At 37.5% G+C, this 15,480-nt stretch overlaps 1 protein-coding gene, 1 pseudogene and 1 gene segment (V, D, J or C); all 3 read left to right on the forward strand.

Moving 5' to 3' along the window:
- The first annotated feature begins 1,158 nt into the window (after nt 1-1,158).
- Nucleotides 1,159-3,679, forward strand: LOC140573747 (immunoglobulin lambda-1 light chain-like). 3 transcript variants are annotated; one of them, XM_072693280.1, is made up of 4 exons: nt 1,159-1,269; nt 1,376-1,699; nt 2,023-2,052; nt 3,142-3,679. In XM_072693280.1, the coding sequence occupies exons 1-4, from the start codon at nt 1,230-1,232 to the stop codon at nt 3,462-3,464; spliced, it is 717 nt and encodes a 238-aa protein (XP_072549381.1). In that variant the 5' UTR covers nt 1,159-1,229; the 3' UTR covers nt 3,465-3,679. The 3 variants fall into 3 exon arrangements, 2 of the variants coding, with proteins under 2 accessions (XP_072549381.1, XP_072549380.1); XM_072693279.1 differs by having other exon boundaries at nt 1,160-1,269; nt 1,376-1,698; nt 2,019-2,052; XR_011980679.1 differs by lacking the exon at nt 1,376-1,699 and having other exon boundaries at nt 1,208-1,269; nt 1,768-2,052; nt 3,142-3,188.
- A 4,083-nt stretch (nt 3,680-7,762) lies between these two features.
- On the forward strand, nt 7,763-11,266 carry LOC140574295 (immunoglobulin lambda-1 light chain-like; annotated as a pseudogene).
- Nucleotides 11,267-11,516: 250 nt separating this feature from the next.
- LOC140573571 (immunoglobulin kappa variable 3-20-like) lies at nt 11,517-13,359 on the forward strand. The segment is given in 3 exon segments: nt 11,517-11,573; nt 12,576-12,740; nt 12,831-13,359. Coding segments are annotated over 3 exon segments (560 nt in total).
- The last annotated feature ends 2,121 nt before the right edge of the window (nt 13,360-15,480 follow it).

Here is a 15,480-nt window from a genome sequence, read left to right on the forward strand (position 1 = left end):
ACGACCCGTGCCGCTGCTTTCTGGATAAGTTACAGGGGCCTGATGGTGCGCAGAGGGAGACCAGCCAGAAGAGAGTCTAGTCAAGTCAAGTCTAGAAGTGACGAGAGACTGAACGAGCACCTGGGTGGTCTCTCTATAGAGGAAGGGTCGAACTCTCTGGATGTTGCACAGGAGGAATCTGTAGGACCGAGTTACGTTTGCAACATGACTTGAGAACGATAACTGATCATCCATCACTACACCAAGACTTCGAGCCATTAAACACATGTTAATGTTCAGTAGTAAACATAGATGAACTTTTTAATATATTTGATATTAATAAAATGCATTCATTTCCAATGGGCAGATATGCAGCTGAAACAGGTCGTCTAGTGCCCCCCAAACTTTTTTCAACATTAACATTTTAATATAACTTTATAGTCATTATAGTCGTTCGTTAAGCTTTTTTCCTTTGTTTTCATTACATTACTTTTACTTTTATACTTTAAGTAGTTTTGAAACCAGTACTTTTACACTTTTACTTGAGTATAAAGCCTAAGTTGATACAACTTCTATAGAGGTCTTTTTAAACCCTAGTATCTCCACTTCTACCTGAGTAATGAATGTGAATGCTTTAATACACCTTTGCTGTCAACGAGTCAGGTCACCCTTTTAATTCAGTTTGTTTTGTGTTTGTACAGTTTTTCTTTTGTTTGTCTTCACTGTTGTGAATAAATCACACAGTTTATAAAAGAATTATTCAGCATTGTCCCGTATTTCAACCTGCTGCTACATCCCACTCTTCCCTTCAGCCACAATCTACCCAGTGAATGTGTCTCTCCTCACAGGGTTCAGCAGAGCATTGTAACACATAAACAGGTTGATCAGATTACTGACAAAAAGATTTTCTGCAATTATTGGATTAGTCACAGGTTAATTACAATCTAAAAGATCAGTGTATTTTCAGCAGAATATCTTTAATAAGTTAAAGATAACTGGTAAGAAATTATCTAGATCTAAAATGAGACACTAAAAACTGGGCTTGAGTTCATTAATATCAACGTAATCCAGAAAATCCATAAATTAATTCTGCTTCACACATATTGTTAGAAATGTTATCAAACAAAGTCACAGCTGATTGGATGGTGAGAGATCCAGCCCCCTCCCTTAGTTCTTTATGAAAGCCTCTTCCACTCTCTCCTCTCTTCATCCTCCACTCTGTTCATCTCTCTGCTGATCACACAGACATCATGCTGGCCACCCTCTGTGCTCTCCTCCCTGCTCTGGCATGTAAGAGATCTCCTCCTGCTTCTCTCTTTACATTGATGGGTTTGTTTGTTTCTGATTGTGTTTAAAATGAAAATGACATCAGCTCCAATGTTGCTTTATGTTTTAGGGGTCAGTTCACAGAAAGTTCTGACACAGACCCCTTCAGTTCTGACAGACCAGGGCAGAACTGTCAGCATGGACTGTAACATCGCTAAAGATGAAAACTACGTCGCCTGGTATAAACAAGTTCCAGAAGCAGCTCCTCAGTTTGTGTTGAGCTTTTATTATTCTCTCAGCTCTCCTAATGAATATGGAGCTGATTTTCCATCTGCACGCTTCACATCTAAAGCTTCTTCAAATATCGACTACCAGTTAATAATCAGTAATGTGGAGGTAGGAGACTCTGCAGTGTATTACTGTGGAACATGGGACAGCTCTGCTAGCTCAGCTGTATCACAGTGACTGAGAGCGTGACAAAAACCTCCTCACTGCTCACCTTCACTTCTCCATTTCATTCAGCACATTTCTCAGCTGGAGCAGAAAGGTGGGGGTAATAGGTGCAGTTCTCTTGAGCAGGACGTGTGAAGAAATCCCAGGAGAACAGAGATGTGGAGTTCACAGAGAGGGAAATGGGATGTGGAAGGACTCAGTGCTGATCATAGACAGTAGAAGAGAGAGCTGAAGTCTAGAGGATGTTTCAGTTCCGCTACTTTCACTTCTGAAACTGAGGAGGTTTTTGTACGGGTGAGGATATGAAGTGAAGCACTGTGGTATTCGGCCAAGGAACAAAGCTGATCGTCACTGGTAAGAAACTCTTCTCTTCATCTACATTACACTGCTTCACTTATATTTGATTAAATATTTAAGTATTACCTAAAATATGAAATTAGTTTGACTAATTGTAAAAAGCTTGGCTTGTAATATGAATATTAAACCATTCTGCTATTCTCAAATGTGAAATCCTCAGATTATAAATTTATACTGTGTGTTTTATAGTCTGCAGAATATTCTGTAAAAAATATTGCTGTGGAAAATTTTAAATATGCTGCGTAATTTAAATGCTTTATTGAAATGATTCTGTTGATTCTGGGTGAATTTAAAGTATACCTTTTATAAAATGTGTTTTAACTGAATTAGTACAGAATTATTGATAACTGAAATCTATTTGATTTATTTAATACAAAGAGGAGAGTACAGTAGTCTACAGTCATACTCAGTGAACTTAATATTATGAAATAGTTATTATGAAATAATAACACATATTAATAAAATTAATAAAATCATCTTTCCTAAAACAAATATAAAAAGTTTAGAAAAAAACTAAAGTATTGATCAACATGGAATAGTGGAACTGCAGCATCGGTCAGCAAATGACCTGAACTTTATTAGGTTTTGAACTTCTCTGTTGAGTAAATTGCTGCTGTTCTACAGAAACCTAATATCTCCAAAATGGCAACTTTTCATGAGATGGGGAAACCTTTAATGGAAGCAAATATAAAACTATTTTATTTCAAGTAATTCTGGACCTTTTTTGTTGTATTTGTTTGATCATCATGAACTTTTGTCAAATGAACAAATGCCAGTTTCAAATTATGTCATAAAGTGAAAACAATGGAGATAGAAGGTTTCGGGTTACAGTGATAAAATATAATCTGTTAAATTTGAATAAATGTTGATCTAGTTTTTGTTAAATGATTATTTAATTTCTCTTTCTCTCATTTGTCATATTGAAATATCCAGTAAATTAAACCAAGAAAAAGTTTAAATTATTCAAGTTCATTTTCTCCATATTTTTGACTTAAAATGTAAATTAATATAAAAACCTAAACTCTTCTGATTTTCTTATTTTACATTTTTAAAGAATAATTTCTTCCTTCCTCTTTCTCTGATCAGACTCTGCTGTTCCTCCTCCTGTTCTGACCATCTTTCCTCCGTCCAGTGAAGAGCTGAAGTCTAACAAAGCCACTCTAGTGTGTGTGGTCAGTGACCTGTCCACTGGTTTTGCTGATGTGCGTTGGCTGGTGGGCGGAAACCCGGTCAGCAGTGGAGTGACCACTGGCTCTGCAGAGCAGCAGCCCAATAAGAAATTCCGACTGAGCAGCTATTTGAGCATTGAGAGATCAGAGTGGGATAAAGATAAAGACATAACATGTGAAGTGTCTGCTGCCTCAAAAGCTACCAGTAAAAAGATGAAGAAGTCTGAATGCACGGACTGACCCTGATCAGATCTGCTCCACCTTCATCCTGCTCTTCTTCAAACTAACAGTCATTACTTGGCAGCGCTGAATAGAAACAGTAGTTTAGTGTGTAGTGAAAGAATGCTGATTTCATCAACACACACTGGATCATCTCCTGCTTACGTAGTCCTTCATCTTTTCTGCTGTACAATAAAGTTGTTTGATGAAGTTTAATAAAATGCAGAAGTTCAAAACTGTTGCTGTGCATTTTTCATGCTGATGGAGAATACAGTCTCCTATTCTAGACATTATATCAGAGAGACTTCAGCACAGAAGCAGCAGAATCAAACACACTGAGCTGGAAAGAATAAGAGTGAGAAGGACTAAAAGAGGGAAACAGGTTTCTACAGCATTCTAAAAGGATCAGGAGTTTATAGAAACTCAGTTACAGGGAGATGTTGTGATATCCATGGTTACTGAGAACGCCACTGAAAATGGGAAAGGATGGTCTACAGCAGATCAGAGTCAGGGATGACTGTCCAGACAAGAGCAGTAAAGAGAGTGAGTTCAAATGGAGTTCTCCTGTGAGAGATTCAGATCTTCAGACTCAGACTAAACTGAACAGCAGCTAAAAGACTGAAGTTCAGATCAAACCACTGGGAGACCTTTACTGAAGATTTACTGGAACTGATCCAACACACACAGATAAGAGATTACTGAGAGAAATGTCTTCTAGATATTGATGAGCAGGTTATGAGTTTGATCAGTGGGAGGATGTGAGATATTGGGATGTTGATCATCAGTGTTAATTTCACTGAAAATGGATGTAGTTGATTTCAATCATATCTGAGTTACTGATGGATGTGCAGTTTGTTGGAGTAAAAGGAGTGAATGAAGAAGGGCTGGTGTGGAGGGGTAATAAAGAGGAGGGGAGCGGGATTTGGGTGATGTTGTGAAGATCTCAATCTGTCAGCAGAAGCGTGAACTGCAGTCTACTGTTCAGCAGGAGAGGGGTTTACTCAGCAGTGCAGGAAGACCAGAGTTTGATGTGTTTCAGTAAGATTTGGGTGAATTTGCTCCTTTCTTGGTATTTTCATGTGCTACTTTTAAATCCACTCAATTTGTACTTTTTTCTCAGTTCTGTTTGAATCACTTCAGTTTAGTTCCTCATTTCATTTTGGGTTTCATTTCATTCTGTTCTGTTGGTGAGAGAATCTGAACTGCTGTGCTGTTGTTCACATCTCTCCCTGTTTCATTCAGTCATAATAATTCTACAACACTTTTATTTACTTCAATACAGTTGAATCTACTGGTTGAATGAATGATAAAGCTGATTAATGAAGTATGATCAGATTATTGGACTCAGTGTTTCTCCCTCTGCTGTTTTATCTGACTGACAGACTGTAGTGGATTTCTGTTAAAGTGAATGTGAGAGGAGAGGCTGTAGGGGGCAGTGAAGGATCAGAGAGAGGTGCACTGACGTGGAGATTTCCCCAAGAGATGATCCGGTTCACTAATCAGTGTGTACCTCCTCTCTCACTCAGGATACACCTGCTGGAAGCTCTCTGTAATTTTAGCTTCATGTAAATGAGGAGGTTTATCTGTGTATCATCTCAGAATGAGAGAAAAACAAACTCAACGTTTTACTGGTTTAAATGATTTTAATTTGAGAACAAAATTTAAAAGGAAATATTTAAAATACAAACCGGATTCCAAAAAAGTTGGGACACTAAACAAATTGTGAATAAAAACTGAATGCAATGATGTGGAGATGGCAAATGTCAATATTTTATTCGTAATAGAACATAGATGATAGATCAAAAGTTTAATCTGAGTAAATGTAACATTTTAAAGGAGAAATATGTTGATTCAAAATTTCATGGCGTCAACAAATCCCAAAAAAGTTGGGACAAGGCCATTTTTACCACTGTGTGGCATCCCCCCTTCTTACAACACTCAACAGACGTCTGGATACAGAGGAGACCAGTTTCTCAAGTTTAGAAATAGGAATGCTCTCCCATTCATGTCTAATACAGGCCTCTAACTGTTCAATCGTCTTGGGCCTTCTTTGTCGCACCTTCCTCTTTATGATGCGCCAAATGTTCTCTATAGGTGAAAGATCTGGACTGCAGGCTGGCCATTTCAGTACCCGGATCCTTCTCCTACGTAGCCATGATGTTGTGATTGGTGCAGAATGGTTCATCCATGTTCTATTACGAATAAAATATTGACATTTGCCATCTCCATCATTGCATTCAGTTTTTATTCACAATTTGTTTAGTGTCCCAACTTTTTTGGAATCTGGTTTGTATGTTTATCTAAGAAATATAAATATCATTAATACACAATATGTCCTGATGTAAACTTCAACACTGCTGTTTAACATCAGTCTCATTAAGTTACTCCATACAGGAGATATCTGAACAATCATTTATATATCCTTTCACACATGGGAGTGTGTAGAAGGTCACATATAGTGTGTAGTCAGCTGACCCCTCCCTCTGCCCCCTCCTGACTCTCTTATAGCTCGTCCCTGCACTCTCTCCTTTATCTGCTCCTCAAGCTGCTCCTCTCTTCACTCAGCACAGAGAGCATCACACACTGGCAAGATGCTGCCAGCACTCTGCACTCTCTTCACTGCTCTCTCATGTAAGATTTCACAGCACCGGAGCTCCTCAGCACTTGCCTACATCTAATGTGAGCATGAAGAAATGTAACATGATGCTGCTTTTATTGCAGGTGCCAGTGGTGTGACTGTGGTGACACAGAAGCCCCCTGTTCTCACACTGACTAAAGGAGAGAAGACCACTATGCACTGTAATCTGGGGACTGTTACTCGTTATCAAGTTGTGTGGTATAAACAGGTTCCAGGAGGAGTTGCACAGAATGTGTTAAGGAATCATCACAGTTACAGTTCTCCTTCATATGGATCTGGCTTCTCTTCTCCTAAATTCACATCAACACACTCCTCTCAATCAGATTATACTTTGATCATCAGTAATGTGGAGGTAGGAGACTCTGCAGTGTATTACTGTGAGGTATGGGATGGCTCTGCTCAAGAGCATGTATCACAGTGATACAGACCATGACAAAAACCTCTTCACTGCTCACATTCACTTCTGCTTTCAGACAACAGTGGAAACACAACAACCATAGCAGAATCACAGACTGCAAATGTGATCTGAGTTAAATTTACTGAAATGTCTAATTCATAATTTTATCTTCTTCAGTTTGGTTTGTCTAAGCTTCTAACTAAGTATTCAAGGCCTTTAAGCAGAGTTTTTTTACTCAAGGTTTAAACATTTTTTACACTCTTTTTATAATGTAAATGACTGTCTATTGAAAATGACCACACAACTTACCCTCCTCCTAACCCTAACCTTAACCTTGAATTAACCCTAAATCTAATTCTAAAACATTAAGGTTAAGGTTAGTGTTAGGTGTTAGGTGTGGGTTTAGCTGTAGGGTTGCATTCAATAGACTGTCATTTCCATTCCATTCCACTTAGAGTTCAGTTGCATTTAATAGGCATTTAGTTGAATATTAGCAGAATATCTGGCGAGCATTTGAGAGGCGTGTACATTGGACCATCCAAGTAAATTATTAGCCAGTATTTCAGAATACATGCAGTGTCATTTTAATGCACAGATTTACATATGATCCATATAATCATAATTTTACCATAATATTTATTATTGAATTTTGTTGCACACAGCTTTCTGCTTTTGTTGATGTTTAGCGTCCCGTTATAATTGTTTTTAACATCATTACAATTTTTTATTATGATCTAAAGTGTTACATCTTCACTCCTAGACTTCATCACAAGTTCTGGATTTACCTAAACGGGCATTGACATGTCACTCCTTCATCTGGACAATGGCCACCATTTAGGTGGCTTGTTTTCAGTGAATACTAGCCATGGAGTGTGTTGTTAACCAATGTCTTGTCATTTGATACAAGTTGATCTAAAAAGAAAAATACACATACAGTTACTGAGTAGTACACCTTAGTGTGTAGTAAGCCTTTCTGTGTTATGAGAAAAATATATGAACTTCATATTGTGTTCATATTATAAATTTCATAGAAAAACATCATTTTGCTAACATCAGAAATTCAGTCAGGTTCTAGGAGAGTGTTTGTGTGACACACTAGTCGCACAAACAATGATCATCATTGTCGTTGTCATCATCATTATCATCATCATCATCATCATCATCATATTTTTCTGGAGTAGCAGTGTGTGCAGTTATTTAATAAAGAGTGTGTTGATGTTGAATTCTGCATCATTAATGTGGTCTTAATATAATGCAGTCGTATTGTTAGTCTTGCTAAAAGATCTGACCTGATTGAATTAAGCAGATAAAAAATCAGACAGTGATTCTGTGAATCAGACAGTGAGACTCAGAGCAACACCACCATGTCCCAAAACGTATAGTGAAAAAATTAATAACCATCTGTTTAATCACTAACCACAGACTTCAAGATTAATTTCTGGAATCAACATCTGCACAAGAAACTGTGACCCAGAAGCTTCATGAAATGGGTGTACTGGCTGGAGTAGTGTAAAAGAACACTGGGTCTTTATAGTAGTGTAAATATGCTCTCTGGAGATGATAATGATGCCTCAGTATGACTTACAGTAAACAAAGTCACAGTTGATTGGCTGATGAGAGATCCAGGCCCCTCCCTCAGATCTTTATAAAAGCCTCCTCCACTCTCTCCTCTCTTCACCCTCCACTCTGTTCATCACTCTGCTGATCACACAGACATCATGCTGGCCACCATCTGTGCTCTCCTCCCTGCTCTGACATGTAAGAGATCTCCTCCTGCTTCTCTCTTTACATTGATGGGTTTGTTTGTTTCTGATTGTGTTTAAAATGATATTGATGATCATCAGCTCCAATGTTGCTTTATGTTTTAGGGGTCAGTTCACAGAGAGTTCTGACACAGACCCCTTCAGTTCTGACAGACCGGGGCAGAACTGTCAGCATGGACTGTAACATCGCAAAGTATGAGGGCAATTATGTCTCCTGGTATAAACAAGTTCCAGAAGCAGCTCCTCAGTTTGTGTTGAGGATTCATTATTCTGTTGGCTCTCCTGATCTATATGGAGCTGATTTTCCATCTGCACGCTTCACATCTAAAGCCTCTTCAAACATCGACTACCAGTTAATAATCAGTAATGTGGAGGTAGGAGACTCTGCAGTGTATTACTGTGGAACATGGGATGACTCTACTAGCTCAGCTGTATCACAGTGACTGAGAGCGTGACAAAAACCTCCTCACTGCTCACATTCACTTCTCCATTTCATTCAGCACATTTCTCAGCTGGAGCAGAAAGGTGGGGGTAATAGGTGCAGTTCTCTTGAGCAGAACGTGTGAAGAAATCCCAGGAGAACAGAGATGTGGACCATGACAAAAACCTCTTCACTGCTCACATTCAATTCTGCTTTCAGACAACAGTGGAAACACAACAACCTTAGCAGAATCACAGACTGCAAATGTGATCTGAGTTAAATTTACTGAAATGTCTAATTCATAATTTTATCTTCTTCAGTTTGGTTTGTCTAAGCTTCTAACTAAGTATTCAAGGCCTTTAAGCAGAGTTTTTTTACTCAAGGTTTAAACATTTTTTACACTCTTTTTATAATGTAAATGACTGTCTATTGAAAATGACCACACAACTTACCCTCCTCCTAACCCTAACCTTAACCTTGAATTAACCCTAAATCTAATTCTAAAACATTAAGGTTAAGGTTAGTGTTAGGTGTTAGGTGTGGGTTTAGCTGTAGGGTTGCATTCAATAGACTGTCATTTCCATTCCATTCCACTTAGAGTTCAGTTGCATTTAATAGGCATTTAGTTGAATATTAGCAGAATATCTGGCGAGCATTTGAGAGGCGTATACATTGGACCATCCAAGTAAATTATTAGCCAGTATTTCAGAATACATGCAGTGTCATTTTAATGCACAGATTTACATATGATCCATATAATCATAATTTTACCATAATATTTATTATTGAATTATATATATATTGAAACACACAGCTTTCTGTTTTTGTTGATGTTTAGCGTCCCATTATAATTGTTTTTAACATCATTAAAAAAATGTATTATGATCTAAAGTGTTACATCTTCACTCCTAGACTTCATCACAAGTTCTGGATTTACCTAAACGGGAGTTCACAGAGAGGGAAATGGGATGTGGAAGGACTTAGTGCTGATCATAGACAGTAGAAGAGAGAGCTGAAGTCTAGAGGACGTTTCAGTTCCGCTACTTTCACTTCTGAAACTGAGGAGGTTTTTGTACGGGTGAGGATATGAAGTGAAGCACTGTGGTATTCGGCCAAGGAACAAAGCTGATCGTCACTGGTAAGAAACACTTCTCTTCATCTACATTACACTGCTTCACTTATATTTGATTAAAAATTCAATTATTACCTAAAATATGGATTTAGTTTGACTAATATGATTATTAACCATTCAGCTATCCTCAAATGTTTTTGAATGTTTACTGTGTGTTTTATAGTCTGCAGAGTTTTCTGTAAAAAATATGATTGTGGAAATTTTCAAATATGCTGCATTATTTAAATGCTTTATTGAAATGATTATATTGATTCTGGGTGAATTAAAAGTATACCTTTTATAAAAAATCTATTTGTTTTAAATCAATTTGTACAGAATTATTGATAACTGAAATCTATTTGATCTGTTTAATTTAATACAAAGAGGAGAGTACTGTAGTCTACAGTCATACTCAGTGAATTTCAGTAAAATAATAACACATATTAATAAAATTATCTTTCCTTAAATAAATACAAAAATATCAGTTTAGAAAACAACTAAAGTTTTGATCAACATGGAATAGTGGAACTGCAGCTTCGGTCAGCAAATGACCTGAACTTTATTAGGTGCTAATCTTCTCTGTGGAGCAAATTGCTGCTGTTGTGCAAAACCCTAATATGTCCAAATTCAAAAATTCAAAAAGTACAAAAACAATGGAAACAATGGAGATACAAGGTTTTTGGGTGACAGTGATGAAATATAACCTGTTAAAACTGAAAATGTTCATCTATTTTTTGTTAAATGATGATCTAATTTATCTTTCATTTGTTGCTTTATTATTTTAGTAAAATGAACAAAGAAACAATAAAACAATTAAAGTCCATTTTCTCCTTGTTTTGTCAAAAAATGTGAATTAATATAAAGACTGAAAATGTCTATTTTCCTGTACTGATTTTCTTCATTTTTTTGCCCCCATTTAATAATATCCTTATCCTTTCTCTCTCTCTCTAATCAGACTCTGCTGTTCCTCCTCCTGTTCTGACCATCTTCCCTCCGTCCAGTGAAGAGCTGAAGTCTAACAAAGCCACTCTAGTGTGTGTGGTCAGTGACCTGTCCACTGGTTTTGCTGATGTACGTTGGCTGGTGGGCGGAAACCCGGTCAGCAGTGGAGTGACCACTGGCTCTGCAGAGCAGCAGCCCAATAAGAAATTCCGACTGAGCAGCTATTTGAGCATTGAGAGATCAGAGTGGGATAAAGATAAAGACATAACATGTGAAGTGTCTGCTGCCTCAAAAGCTACCAGTAAAAAGATGAAGAAGTCTGAATGCACGGACTGACCCTGATCAGATCTGCTCCACCTTCATCCTGCTCTTCTTCAAACTAACAGTCATTACTTGGCAGTGCTGAATAGAAACAGTAGTTTAGTGCGTAGTGAAAGAATGCTGATTTCATCAACACACACTGGATCATCTCCTGCTTACATAGTCCTTCATCTTTTCTGCTGTACAATAAAGTTGTTTGATGAAGTTTAATAAAATGCAGAAGTTCAAAACTGTTGCTGTCCATTTTTCATGCTGATGGAGAAAACAGTCTCCTATTCTAGACATTATATCAGAGAGACTTCAGCACAGAAGCAGCAGAATCAAACACACTGAGCTGGAAAGAATAAGAGTGAGAAGGACTAAAAGAGGGAAACAGGTTTCTACAGCATTCTAATAGGATCAGGAGTTTATAGAAACTCAGTTACAGGGAGATGTTGTGATATCTATGGTTACTGAGAACGCCACTGAAAATGGGAAAGGATGGTCTACAGCAGATCAGAGTCAGGGATCACTGTCCAGACAAGTGCAGTAAAGAGAGTGAGTTCAAATGGAGTTCTCCTGTGAGAGATTCAGATCTTCAGACTCAGACTAAACTGAACACCAGCTAAAAGACTGAAGTTCAGATCAAACCACTGGGAGACATTTACTGAAGATTTACTAGAACTGATCCAACACTCACAGATAAGAGATTACTGAGGGAAATGTCTTCTAGATATTGATAAGCAGGTTATGAGTTTGATCAGTGGGAGGATGTGAGATATTGGGATGTTGATCATCAGTGTTAATGTCACTGAAAATGGATGTAGTTGATTTCAATCATATCTGAGTTACTGATGGATGTGCAGTTAGTTGGACTAAAAGGAGTGAATGAAGAAGGGCTGGTATGGAGGGGTAATAAAGTGGAGGGGAGCGGGATTTGGTGATGTTGTGAAGAGCTCCATCTGTCAGCAGAAGCGTGAACTGCAGTCTACTGTTCAGCAGGAGAGGGGTTTACTCAGCAGTGCAGAAAGACCAGAGTTTGATGTGTTTCAGGAAGATTTGGGGGAATTTGCTCCTTATTAGGTATTTTCATGTGCTACTTTTAAATGCACTCAAACCCGGCTGTAGGGGGCAGTGAAGGATCAGAGAGAGGTGCACTGACGTGGAGATTTCCCCAAGAGATGATCCAGTTCACTAGTCAGTGTGTACCTCCTCTCTCACTCAGGATACACCTGCTGGAAGCTCTCTGTAATTTTAGCTTCATGTAAATGAGGAGGTTTCTCTGTGTATCATCTCAGAATGGGTGAAAAACAAACTCAACGTTTTACTGGTTTAAATTATTTTAATCGGAGAGAACAAAATTTAAAAGGAAATATTTAATATATGTTTATCTAAGAAATCTAAATATCATTAATACACAATATGTCCTGATGTAAACTTCAACACTGCTGTTTAACATCAGTCTTATTAAGTTACTCCATACAGGAGATATCTGATCATCAATCATTTATATATCCTTTCACACATGAGAGTGTGTAGAAGGTCACATATAGTGTGTAGTCAGCTGACCCCTCCCTCTGCCCCCTCCTGACTCTCTTATAGCTCGTCCCTGCACTCTCTCCTTTATCTGCTCCTCAAGCTGCTCATCTCTTCACTCAGCACAGAGAGCATCACACACTGACAAGATGCTGCCAGCACTCTGCACTCTCTTCACTGCTCTCTCATGTAAGATTTCACAGCACTGGAGCTCCTCAGCACTTGCCTACATCTAATGTGAGCATGAAGAAATGTAACATGATGCTGCTTTTATTGCAGGTGTCAGTGGTGTGACTGTGGTGACACAGAAGCCCCCTGTTCTCACACCGACTAAAGGAGAGAAGACCACTATGCACTGTAATCTGGGGACTGTTACTGGTAGTGCTGCTCGATGGTATAAACAGGTTCCAGGAGGAGCTCCACAGTTTGTGTTAGTGAACTATCATGGCTGGAGTTCTCCTGACTATGGATCTGGCTTCTCTTCTCCTAAATTTACATCAACACACTCATCTCAATCAGATTATACTTTGATCATCAGTAATGTGGAGGTAGGAGACTCTGCAGTGTATTACTGTCACACATGGGACGACTCTGCTAAGGAGAACATATCACAGTGATTCAGACCATGAAAAAAACCTCCTCACTGCTCACATTCACTTCTGCTTTTAGACAACAGTGGAAACATGAGAACTTCAGCAGAATCTCAGACAACAAGTGTGAACTGAGTTGAATTTAATGAAGTTAAACTTTCATACTTTCAGTTTCTTTATGTCAACACCTCAAATACATAATAAATGTATTTTTCTGCAGCCCAAAACCTTTTTATATTTATTATATTGTGCAGTTTCTGTTTTTAAAATTATTCTGAGTCAAATTTCAGCTACTTTCCGACTTTACATTTTTCAGTTCAGGCTGCATCCAGTGTAACGGTGAACAGTTTAATTTCAGATGAATTTAATATTAATAACAGCACAGTTATTCATTTGAAAAATATGCATAGTGAGGTGTCCTCTGAACTCCACCATGACAATTAATAATAAATATTTGAATATTAATAGTCAGTGAGGAGGTTGTCATGTTGTCCCCAATACCATTTGGGTTTCCCCTGGTTTCCTACCACTTCTCAAAAACACACATTGTAGAGGAAATGGCTTTACTAATGTGATACCAGTTGTAGGATTGTGAGTGAATGGGTGTGTGGTACCCTGTAATGGACTGGCACCCTGTCCTGGGGTTATTCCGGCCTTGCGCCAAATGATTCCTGTAGGCTCAGGTCCCACCCTGACTTCAAAGATGCCGAAAATGAGGTGGATGGATGGAAGTTATGAACAAAAGAGCATTAAATGGGTAATTTTTGTTCCTCTGAAACTATGATTCATCTTTTGACCTTCTCTGAATAAGAGGGGACAACCCCATTACATTCACAGCACTGTTTAATGCTCTTATCCAGAGTGACTCACCATTTGAACCATGTTACACAGGTAGACAGATGTAGTGTTAGGAGGATTGCCTAGTTCTGACTGGTGTAGCGTGGTGTGTTTGTCTGGCCAGGGATTCCAACTCCAGTCTTCCACAAGGACAATGTTGTAACTCACTATCTACCAATCATTAATTATCATTAATAAATTGATCTGAGTTTATTCATTCAAGACAAACTGTTCATATATTTATAAAAAACATACAGATAATGTGGTAATGTTCAAGCGTACATGAAGATGACAAGATCATTCATCACTGAAGGCAAAACAACACAACAGTGGAAACATCAGCAGAATTTCAGACTGTAAGTGTGAACTGGGTTGAATGTAATGAAATGTTGAATTCATAATTTCATCCTTGTTAGTTTTGTTATTCTTGGCTGCCAACGATCAAAGTTGATTTTAAACTCCATGTATAAAAGTTTTATACACAGATGTTTCCCTTAATCTTCATTTAATGAAATTAGTAAATTGTAGTTAAATTAGGTAAATCATTAATATGACTTTAAAGAAATGATCAATTTTAGGTTTCTTGGGATCATATTTAAGCTCTGTCTCTTCCTGATATTATAATCAGTTTATCACCACTTTAGGAAACTTACTTTGTTGTAGATCTCATTCACCTGAAATTACACATCTCCTCTTAGGAGTATAATAAAGCCAACGTCATTTTTACATCAGTAAAGAACCTTCAGTCAAGCTAAATGACAAAGATGATAAACATATCCAAGCTAAAGCCACTTTAAAGTGTCATTCGATATCATTCATGTACAGCTAAAAATAAAATAAACAGAAATAACAGAATTTAAACTTTATTTATTAATTCATTAATTTTTTTTTTATTATTATTCATAATTTCCAGGAGCAAAACACATTTTAAATTAATACATTTTTGGAAAATCATCTTCAGACATAATTGTCTTTCATAAATCTATAAACACACCAGTATATAAGTTCAATACCAATCCCAGATGTTTAGCACACACTTCTATACTTGAAGAATAAGTCAGATGGTTTGTATTTTAGTCACTGTAGTTATGGGATAATACGCCTCTTAGCTGTAAAGTTTGTTTGACATGTAGTTGTATATATTTTATCCATATATTGTGTTTTGTCATTATCTCTCAACGATACTAGAAAATGACACATTTCTCTGCTCCCTTGTCCCTAGAAAAGTCTTAATTGTTTAGGATATGATAGCACTGTGAGGAATGGTGATGGCATGTAGGTGCAGCAGGTACTGTGTGTATCAGTATGATTAATTATGGAGAACTGTCATTTTAAATACATTTGATCGTGATCTACGAACAGGAGAAAACTACTGCATAAATAATATATTCTTAGAAATAAATGTAATTTGTTATGTTTGGCATGAAACTTAAAATAAAAGTTGTTAATTTACAGAGTATGTCTGTAATTTTGGTTTTCTATAAAAAGGTTCTTTATGCAAA

Source organism: Salminus brasiliensis, chromosome 12 (genome assembly GCF_030463535.1).
Source record: "Salminus brasiliensis chromosome 12, fSalBra1.hap2, whole genome shotgun sequence".
NCBI lineage: Eukaryota > Metazoa > Chordata > Actinopteri > Characiformes > Bryconidae > Salminus > Salminus brasiliensis.